General features: G+C 40.2%; 1 protein-coding gene across 1 annotated transcript; it reads left to right on the top strand.

Annotated features, from left to right (window-relative positions):
• The first annotated feature begins 5,630 nt into the window (after positions 1 to 5,630).
• Positions 5,631 to 10,470, top strand: LOC149838188 (uncharacterized). The gene is made up of 2 exons (XM_090007617.1): positions 5,631 to 8,542; positions 9,702 to 10,470. The coding sequence occupies exons 1-2, from the start codon at positions 5,956 to 5,958 to the stop codon at positions 10,028 to 10,030; spliced, it is 2,916 nt and encodes a 971-aa protein (XP_089863743.1). The 5' UTR covers positions 5,631 to 5,955; the 3' UTR covers positions 10,031 to 10,470.
• The last annotated feature ends 425 nt before the right edge of the window (positions 10,471 to 10,895 follow it).

Below are 10,895 nucleotides of genomic sequence, written 5' to 3'. Positions count from 1 at the left end.
TAGATTTACCGTTTGATGGTTAGATGTATACAAACAAGAGTGTATACCACCATAAGTTATCATGGTACAAAACCATTATATATAATAATGTGCTGGTTCTGTCTCACTTTCTCGTTCTACCTCATTATATTGCCCCTTCTAAAATCATAGTTTTTGGTGTTTTTTCTCGCATCTAACACCATAGATGCGATTTACAGGTTTTGTTTAGTGAGAACCGGCTTTTGGATCACCAAAATTTGAACTGTATACGGGTTTTTCCGGTGATCAGAAGTTTTTCTTGGCTCATAAAAATATATTTTTTCATCGAAAAACATGATCCAAGAGTCGATTCTCACTAAATCGAGCATGTTAAACACATCCAACGGTTCAAATCTATCATAAAACATTTCAAAGTATAGGGCCTAAAGAGGCAGAACGAGAAAAATGGGCCTAATACATTCAATTCTCATATATATATATATATATATATATATATATATATATATATATATATATATATATATATATTCAGTTCTCATATATTTTTTCATCGAAAAACATGATCCAAGAGTCTATTCTCACTAAATCGAGCATGTTAAACACATCTAACGGTTCAAATCTATCATAAAACACTTCAAAGTATAAGGCCTAAAGAGGCAGAACGAGAAAAATGGGCCTAATACATTCAGTTCTCTCTCTCTCTTGAAAAACTGGAGGATCAAAAAGGAAATTCGTTGGAAGCAAAGGTCTAGGGTGAAATGGTTTGCGGCTGGTGATGGCAACACTAAATTTTTTCACTCATATGCTTCCCATCGTCATAGGAGGAAGGTTGTTCCTTCTATCTCCATTGAGGGTGTTTCTTATTTCAATCAGCACGTTAATCCGACAGTCTCGCTATACTTTAAGGACTTATATTCTGCTTCGTTAACTGCGAAGGGTGTCTTTGGTAATTTCCTAGTTGGCTCAATTCAGCTTGAGCAAGCCAGATATATGCAAAGAAGGTTCTCTGAAGATGAGATTTTTTCGGCCATTAAGGATCTGTCGGGTTGGAAAGCGCCTGGCATTGACGGGTTTCATGTCGACTTTTTTAGAATCTTTTGGGACTGTGTTAAATCAGACGTGGTGAGTATGTTCGATGAGTTTCATCGTAACTCCAGACTGCCTTATCATTTGCATGTTGCTATTATTTCGCTCATTCATAAAGATGATGAGGCCAATGATATTTCTCGATTCCGACCTATCTCAGTTATGAGTGCTCTCTATCGGATGTTTGCCAAAGTTTTGGCGAATAGGTTGAAATCGGTAGCTAACCAGATTTTTTCAGACTCTCAGTTCGCCTTTATCCGTAATAAGAGGGTCCAACACTCGTTCATCATGGCGTCCGAGGTGGTCCATTCCTTGCAGCATAGCAGTAAACCTTACTTTGTCCTTAAATTAGACTTTCATAAAGCTTTTGACTCTGTGCATTGGCCGTTCTTATTTCAAATGTTAGCAAATTTCGGTATTGGTCGTCATTTTTCTGGTTGGGTGAGAGAGCTGGTCTTAAATGCCCAGGCCATGTTAAATATCAATGGTATTAGAGGAGACCGGTTCAAGCTAGGGCGGGGTTTGCGGCAAGGGTGCCCCCTATCACCTTTGTTGTTCAATGCAGTTGCTGAGGGTCTTGTGGTCTTGCTTAAGCGGGCTGTTGTATCGGGTTTCATTGATCCTTTGCAGGTTTCTGACTTCCTGGGTCATATTCTTACTTATGCTGATGCTATGATCATTTTTTGTCGTGCAAATGTTCAACAGATGCTCAGGTTCAAGCTTATCATTCAGTTCTTTCTCTCCATGTCTGGGCTTTCTCTAAATGAGACCAAATGCTCTATTACCATGTTCAATGTTAATGCCAATATGCTTGCAGCTGGAAAGATAATTTTTAATTGCACTACTTCTGACTTGCCTATTATGTACCTTGGCTTGCCGTTACAAGTGAAGCCTCTATCTTCAGCGGCTTGGGCTCCGACGCTTCAAAAAGTGAAGCGCAAATTGCTTTCGTGGCAGTCGTCTTATCTCTCTAGCGCTGGACGTCTAACCTTAGTCAGACATGTTCTGTCAACTATTCCAGAATTTTTTATGTCTCTGTTTGTGATGCCTGTGGGAGTAGAGAAGCAGCTGACGCGCCTGCTGGCAAGCTTTCTTTGGTCTGGGTGTAAACTCACAGGTAAGCGTCACTTGATTGGTTGGCGTTCGGTGGTTCTACCTCGGCGTATGGGTGGTTTAGGCATCCCGGTGCCCAGACTGTGAAGCATTGTTCTTGTCGCCAAGCAATGTTGGTTGGCCCACCAACCGGATAACCCTTGTGCTAGTTTTCTTCTTGCTAAATATGGGGATCCAACTCTTATTCCGGTTCGTCTGGGAACCCGAGGTTTGGCACTCTCGCACTTGCGTAAATCGTGGTTGAGGGCTTTAGCCTGCTTTAGAGACCATTTTGAGGTCTCCGGAAATTTTGGTCAGTGGTTGCAGTGGGCGTTGGCACCAAGCGGAGAGTTTCTCACCAAAAAAGTCTATAGATCGTTGCTACCGCCAGGGGCTGATTGGTTGCCCGAGGATGTGCTTTGGGCGAAGGGTCCTTCCCCCCGTTCGCGAGTCCTGGCTTGGTTAATTTTGCACGATAGGATCCAGACCCACAGTAATTTAAAGAAGTAGGGCATTCAACTCCCGAGTTGGTGCGTGCTTTGTCAAGCTGCAGAAGAATCTACGTTTCACTTGTTCTGGTCTTGCCCAATATTTATGAAAATCTTTAGTAGGACCTAGAGGCATCCAGAAGTATTTGTTAAGGAGGAGTCCTTTGCGCTAGATCTGATCTTGGGGCCGGTTTGTATTAGGCGCAGCAAGAGGTGGAGGTTCATCTGGCGGACGTGGTTGCTTACCTCTTGGTGGTTTGTTTGGATGGCGCGTAACGATGCTCATTTTCGTCATATTCGAGTTAACATTCAAAACCTGGTGCATAAAATTTTGGTAGATGTTTATGCGATCTTGCGTATGCATCTTAGTGCCTATCCTTTGTCACAATCTGGGCACGCGGCTATGGCGTGAGCCCATTTTATCTGTCTAATGTTCTTTTCTCTTGTGCTTTTTTTATTTGTTTTGGCTTTTGTTCTTGTTCAGTTCATGGGTTCAACATTTTGTTGATCTTCATGAGTGGTAATGTTGAATTACTTTCGTCTCTCTCTCTCTCTCTCTCTCTCTCTCTCTCTATATATATATATATATATATATATATATATATATATATATATATATATATATATATATATATATATATATATATATATATATATATATATATATATATATACTCGGCAGGATGCTGGTCACTAGCATTGGAAATGCCAGTTGCGATGAATAGTGGTGCTTAGCCATGGGTGAGACAGGCACGGTCCATTTCTGCCGGTTTGCGTGGCCCTGAACTGGTGGAAGGTGATGGCCTTTGATGGTGTCACTCCTGGCACAGATAATAGCCAGTAGGGCTGGCATGGATTGGTGCCTCCCACCTTTTTCACCTCGGGCCGGCACAAAAATGGCTCACAAAAGAGGGACAACATGCAAGAGAGAGAGAGATTCATACAAGAGCACTCTTTTCCATGTGAGGAAGGCTTTTTTTTTTTTCAAAGTGGCTAAAATCTATGGCACATACTTAGCTTTACTTTTCAGCTCCTTTAAACTATTCCCCAAAGCATACATGAACCTCACTCACTCTGATGGTCCCATCTTCAGAGGGAGGGAAGCAGAGAGAATAAAGTAGAGAAAAAAAAAGAGCATGAGGGATTCCCTTCCCATGCATGAGTCATGACGACTTTATGTCCTTTTTGTTACCATCCATTAGGTTCATGACCATGCATGTCATGTCCTACCACATACAATGGCAACTTCCAAAGCATGTGTTGGTTTGTCTCTTGCATGCTTACAAGGTAATATTCATGGCATCTACTGATATTCATGAAAGCATGCATACATGCATTTATCATGTCATCCAGTTGGCAAAACTACAATCATTCTTCAAATTTAAGGAACTAACCAGGAAACTTCTTTTTAAACTTTATATTGGATGATTATCAGGACTGCATTGATGTTCTGGAAGCAATTAGGAGGCAAATGATGACACTGTTGTATTAAAATACATTGATTGCATAGCATAGACCAGCTCAAGTTAATCTTCTTGGCTTGAAACTCTTCATTCCCATTCTGTCCCTTTCATGACTCATTACTTGATCATTCATAGTCATCTAGAATTTAAAAAAAAAAAGAGCAATAAAAAGTAAAAGCATTTACTGCACATTTTTTTAGATAGGCAAGCTGGGGTTAGGCAGACCCCAACCAGTTATTTAACCATCCATTGGGTTTTGAACCTGCAACATCCCACCACAAGGTGACGTGCACTGGCAGCTCCTACCAACCTAAACGTTTTTTAATGGGATAAAGCAGGCTTAAATTGAAGGTTGATGGTTGCAAGTGCATTATCTAGATATGAACTTGCCCAAAAAGACTCTGTGTACCATAATGACAAAAGTTAAAAAAGGAAAAATTTTGACAGTAAAAAACTTTGGAGATTTTGAATTTTTTCATAAATCTCGCAGTTTTTGGCAAAATCTTGTCAATAAAAAATAAATTAAAAATAATTTTATAAGAAAATATAAATAAAATATCAGGGGTTTTCATGATAAATATGTTAAAAATGTAAATCTTGCGATATTTATCACGCTTTGAAAATCTCACGAGAAATTGCAGTTTTAAACTTTCAAGCAATTTCTCACGCGAGATTTTTATAAATCTGGCAATATTTGTCACAGAGCTGTATACCTGATTAAGTGGGTGGCTTAAGGCATTCAAGTTGAAGGAGGTCGAGAGCTCAGTACTCAGGATGAGTGTTCTTTGCCGCAAAGCTGAAGTTAGAAACTAACTTCGATTAGTAGAGAGGTAGTGATTATGAAGTTTTACACTTCAGACACAAACTCCAGTCTAAGGTCAAATTGACGCCTCTTATCAAGTAATGGAATGTCTAAACCATAGTGGTGGTTTGTTCACACTAATCTGAAAAAGAATATTCATCTTGATATGAACTTATCTACTTGGGCACCCTCAACTTCAGCTCCATGAACTTGGACAAGCCTACATCTTGCTAGAAAACATACTCAAAAGTAGTTTGCTCTTATCTGGAAATGGGACCATGTTGGACTTAAATGCATATTCATATAGAATTGAGGTAGTTGATTGAGCCCACATCGAGTCATCAAGAGTCCCCAACTGGACTGAGTGAGGCTGGGGACTTGGTCCAGCTTTTGAACTTTGACCAAAACCTTTTTAGTTGCAGTCATACCCAAAGACTTGAGCCAGGTTTGCTTTTCTTTTCTATTTTTTTTTCTTGTGTTTCACACACTGTATTTTTATATTTCTCACCCTCCAGGGGGGTGCAGCTGTTTTTGTCATTGCTTGAATGACTGAGGGGCGCTTTTGTCACTGTGAAAGATCAGGGCCTGCTTTAACTTTGTTAATTTCCACTTTAAATTTCTGTTACTCAACGGCTTTTTCCCTTCAAACCAGCTGCTTTTCCTTCTTCTCTCCTCCCTTTGTTTAGTCTAAAGAAAACCCACTCACACCTCAATAACGCCATTGTGATTTTTCTTTCAAAGTTCACACCAGAAAAGAAGAAAGGAGGGGGAGGAAGAAAAAAAAAAGATCAGGACCCTTCTTGTTCCAAGAACAAAAGAAAAGGGTGGTCTTCCTTGAATATCAAGACTCCCTAAAGATGCTGATCTGTTGTTGTAAAGGTCACACTCCATTGAAGTTTCACAGATTCCCATCTCTTTTCTCCCTCTCTTTTTATAACTCTTCTCTTGATCTCGCATTTAGACTTCATTTCCCTTCAATTCTCTCTGTTCTCACCAAATCACCATCACCCATTTCCACCTGAAAGAAAGAAAGAAGATAAAAAGGATGGCTTCAGTTCTTGCTCTGGCATTCATTCCCTTCCTTGTCTCTTCTTCTTTTGCTTCATCTTCATTACCATCATATTCAAGTGATGCTGTTGTTCTGTTGGCTCTGAAGCATGAGTTTGCCGACCCCGACCCGGCGTTGAACAGCTGGGATGAATCCAATCGTAGTTCAGTTTGTTCGTGGGTCGGAATTCGTTGTGAATTCGGCCGGGTGGTCTCTCTTGACATGTCAAATTATAATCTTTCAGGTTCTGTCTCCCCTAAAATATCTGGCTTAGATCGCCTGATCAACCTCTCTCTTGCTGGAAACAGTTTCTCTGGTGAGGTTCCTACTGAAATCAGCTCACTTACTGCACTCAAGTCATTGAACATATCCAACAACATGTTCAATGGGACTATTGGATGGGACTTCCCCAAATTGAAGCGGTTGGAAGTTCTAGATGCTTACAACAACAACCTGACTGGATTTCTTCCACTGGGTATTTTAAACTCTTCACATTTGACGTACCTAGACCTTGGAGGGAATTATTTCTATGGAAGCATCCCTCCAAGTTATGGTGGTTTCAGTGAATTGGAGTACCTCTCGCTAGCCGGGAACGATCTGCGTGGAAGAATACCAGGTGAGCTGGGAAACTTGACAAATCTCAAACAACTCTATTTGGGTTATTACAATGATTTCGAAGGTGGAATACCCAAAGAGTTTGGTAGCTTGATCAATCTTGTTCATCTTGACCTTTCTAGTTGTGGTCTGGAAGGAGAGATCCCAGCCCAATTGGGAAATCTGCAATTGCTTGACACAATTTTTCTTCATACCAATCTCCTTTTCGGTTCTATCCCTAGTAGGTTAGGAAACTTGACAAGATTAGTGTCTCTCGACCTTTCGAACAATGCACTCACTGGTGAGATCCCCAATGAGTTTCATGAGCTCAGAGAGCTTAGCCTTCTCAATCTGTTCATGAATAGATTGCATGGTTCGATACCCGATTTCATAGCTGAACTGCCCAATTTGGAAACTTTAGGTCTGTGGGAGAACAATTTCACAGGGGTGATCCCAGAGAAACTAGGCCAGAATGGGAAGCTTCAAATACTGGACCTGTCTACCAATAAGCTTACTGGTCTGATACCTGATAACCTCTGTTCTGGTAATCAACTGAGAGTACTGATTCTGTTGAACAACTTCCTTTTTGGACCAATACCAGAGAGTTTAGGAAGGTGCTTAAGCCTTAGTAGAGTAAGGATGGGAGAGAATTTCTTGAATGGGAGTATCCCTCTTGGTTTTCTTTACTTGCCTGAGCTAACTCTAGTGGAGTTGCAGAACAACTATCTCTCTGGAGTTGTTTCTGAGAACAGCGATAGCACCACAGCAACAAAGCCTACAAAATTGGGCCAGCTGAACCTGTCCAACAATTGTCTCTCGGGACCCCTGCCATCCTCCATCGCAAATTTCTCAACTCTGCAAATGCTCCTCCTCAGCAACAACCGTTTTTCAGGGGAGATTCCGGAGGAAATCGGTGAATTAAAGCATGCAATAAAGCTTGATTTCAGTAAGAACTCCTTTTCAGGCCTGATTCCACCTGAGATTGGTAACTGCTCCATGCTTAACTATTTAGACCTTAGTCAGAATCAGCTGACAGGCCAAATTCCAGAAGACATTTGCAGAATTCCGATCCTTAATTACCTAAACGTCTCACGCAACCACCTTAATGAGTCCATTCCGAAATCAATCGGATCATTGAGAAGCCTCACTGTTGCTGATTTTTCCTTTAACAACTTCTCTGGCAGAGTACCAGAGTCGGGCCAATTTTCCTATTTCAATGCAACTTCCTTTGCTGGGAACCCACTGCTGTGCGGATTAGTCCTCAATCCATGTAAATTCAAGAAAGCCTCCGGCAACCCTGGTAATGCTGCCAGGGATTTCAAGTTGGTGGTAGCACTTGGCTTGCTGATCTGCTCAATGGCTTTTGCCGCCGGTGCCATTATCAGAGGTAGAGCTGTTAGAAGAAGCAATGCGCATAAATGGAAGCTAACTGCATTCCAGAAACTTGAGTTCAGTATGAACAACATACTTGAGTGTCTAAAAGACTCCAATATAATAGGGCGAGGAGGGGCAGGAACAGTCTATCATGGTACAATGCCCAATGGTGAAGATATTGCAGTAAAAAGACTAATGGGCATTGGGAACCATAATGACCGTGGCTTTACTGCTGAGATTCAAACTTTGGGGAACATCAAGCACAGAAACATAGTTAGATTGCTAGCATTTTGTTCTAACAAAGAGAGCAATCTACTAGTGTATGAGTACATGGGGAATGGGAGCCTGGGTGAAGTTCTGCATGGGAAAAGGGGTGCTTTTCTGGGATGGGATTTGCGATACAAGATTTCTGTGGAATCAGCTCAAGGGCTATGCTATCTGCATCATGATTGCTCACCCCTCATCATCCATAGAGATGTGAAGTCTAATAACATACTTTTGGACTCAAACTTTGAAGCCCATGTTGCAGATTTTGGGTTGGCAAAGTTTTTGTATGATGGTGGCACACTAGAGAGTATGTCGGCAGTCGTGGGCTCATACGGCTACATTGCACCAGGTAACAATTTTCTCCTTGTTTTTTCCCATTTGATTGATTTTATTTTCTGGATATACATCGGCCAAAAGAGCAACTTCAGCTGGCTGCATAACGTTACTGTTTCTGCCTTCTGCCATCAAAGTAGGACTAAAGTTCATGAACTCTAGTGTTTTCATTAGCAACAGTGGAGTTCATGAAACTGTTCTTGAATATTTTAATTTTACCAGTAATATTGACATGGGACTTCTGGAATGTGGCCATTATACGATGCAGAGGACTGAGTCATGACTTGGTCACACTCTAAGTGACAGCAGAAAGTGCCTTTGTCTGTATTAAGATGGGCTCTTGGATGCAGTCTTTCCATGCCATGATAATCCAAGTCATTGTCTTTCTGATGCCATGAAAGTTCAAATTCCACTGGAATTCATGAGTTGCATCAAATAAAGCTAACAAAATTTAGACTCAAGTCTCTGAATGCAATAGATATTGCTGAGTTCTTTCCTGATTCAGGCGCTATATTGACTTGTTTTGGACACCATGTTTTACATAGCTACTTATTTGCCTCTTCACAACAGTGATAGTACCTTAATTAGTTCAGTGAAAAATAAAATGGTCATCGTTCTTCCATCAGAACGTTAGGTTCCATAAGGAATTCAGGTCAACAGAATCCTGTGTTGTCAAGGATCTGACACACAGTCTGTCATTAAATTGTTCATGAAAAACCGTGCACTCTTCTTCAATGATTTGAAAATTAGAGCATGATTTTGGATCTTTGTGAAGATCACTTTATCTTTATGGCTACAAATATCATATATGCCCCTATCTCTTTATATATCATGATTTATTAAATGCTTATAGTATTATTTCCTCTTATTAATAAAGGCGCTCTTCTGTAAACATCAAATCTGAATCTCATTGTTTCAGAAATCCCATAAAGAGTGAGCTTTAGAATTCAACCCATGTTACTGTGGGTTGCAATCACTAAGAGTGTGTCTGGCATCACTTGAAGTGTGACCCAGTTCATATATTTCAGAAACAAATTTTCTAACTATTGGAAGTGTGTGGAGTTCATGATCTTGATCAGGTGTTATCACAAGAATTTCCACTAGTCATAAGAAAATTGGATCTTATGAACTTGGTGATATTTCAGTTTCTTGATTGATCTTATTTGTTGATGTAGAGTATGCATACACATTGAAGGTCGACGAGAAGAGCGATGTGTACAGCTTCGGCGTCGTCCTTCTGGAGTTGATCACTGGGCGACGCCCACTGGGGGAGTTTGGAGATGGAGTGGACATTGTCCAGTGGGCTAAGATGGCAACAAATTGCACCAAAGAACAAGTGATGCACATTGTTGATGCTAGGCTTGGGCAGGTGCCCCAGGAGGAAGCCATGCACATGTTCTTCATTGCCATGCTGTGCCTCCAAGAGCACAGTGTTGAGAGGCCAACAATGAGAGAAGTGGTACAAATGCTATCAGAGTTCCCCACAAAGAGGAATCTGAATTGATCATATTTTCACATGCCAAACTCACAGGCTCTTGCTGACTAAAAAAATTCAAATCAAACAAAGTACTGACAGTATCTGTAAAGCCACCCACCAAAGAGGAAAGGGCTTGCCTTTGATGGTAATAGATGTGTAGTCATGGTTCTGCTGAGCTTTCTTGGGTTCCAAAGTTGAGCAGAGGTCAATGCTCAACAAGAGCATTGTGAGCTTGAACCCAAGCCTGCCTATGACTGGGTTAAGAGAGATTTGCTTGTGTCTTTTCCATATAGGTATTTGACACAGGATTTCCAAGCCATTAAAAAAAATAAGGTGTTTGTGAACTTCCATGTTGTCTAGCTAGTATGAATTATTAAAGGGAAGGGTTGGAGGGTAATATGCTTCTTTGTATAATATCTCAATTGATGTTAAGATGTCGTTTCCTTTATGTAATCCACCAAGTTGCTTCAGAATCTCTCTCTCTCTCTCTCTCTCTCTCTCTCTCTCTCTCTCTCTCTCTTTGTGACACTATATATATATATATATATGTGTGTGTGTGTGTGTGTGCATTTATGTGTGTGTGTGCACTACAATATTTGCTCATTCATTTCAAGTAAATCTGGCTGTATATATATATATATATATATATATATATATATATATATATATATATATATATATATATATATATATATATATATATTGGTTTATCACAGTTACTATGTAACATACTCTTAAATGGTAAACTTAATTTTTAAACTATATTCTAAACAAGGAACAAAATGACTGGCCTATATAGTACCGAAATTCAACAGTTAAAAGAAAACCTGTTTTACATATGAATTATTCAACAAAAAACACAACCACAATATTTGCTCATTCATTTCTAGTA

This window comes from Nuphar pumila, chromosome 5, assembly GCF_984573655.1.
Source record: "Nuphar pumila chromosome 5, dmNupPumi1.hap1.1, whole genome shotgun sequence".
Lineage (NCBI taxonomy): Eukaryota > Viridiplantae > Streptophyta > Magnoliopsida > Nymphaeales > Nymphaeaceae > Nuphar > Nuphar pumila.
Note: the sequence above shows the minus strand (reverse complement) of the source record. Positions and strands in the feature narration are given on the sequence as shown.

Bases quoted from the DNA above. Each gene is read 5' to 3' on its own strand.
- LOC149838188 (XM_090007617.1), top strand. From the start codon at position 5,956: ATGGCTTCAGTTCTTGCTCTGGCATTCATTCCCTTCCTTGTCTCTTCT. The intron at 8,543-9,701 runs GTAACAATTTTC...TTGTTGATGTAG, and splicing joins ATACGGCTACATTGCACCAG to AGTATGCATACACATTGAAG.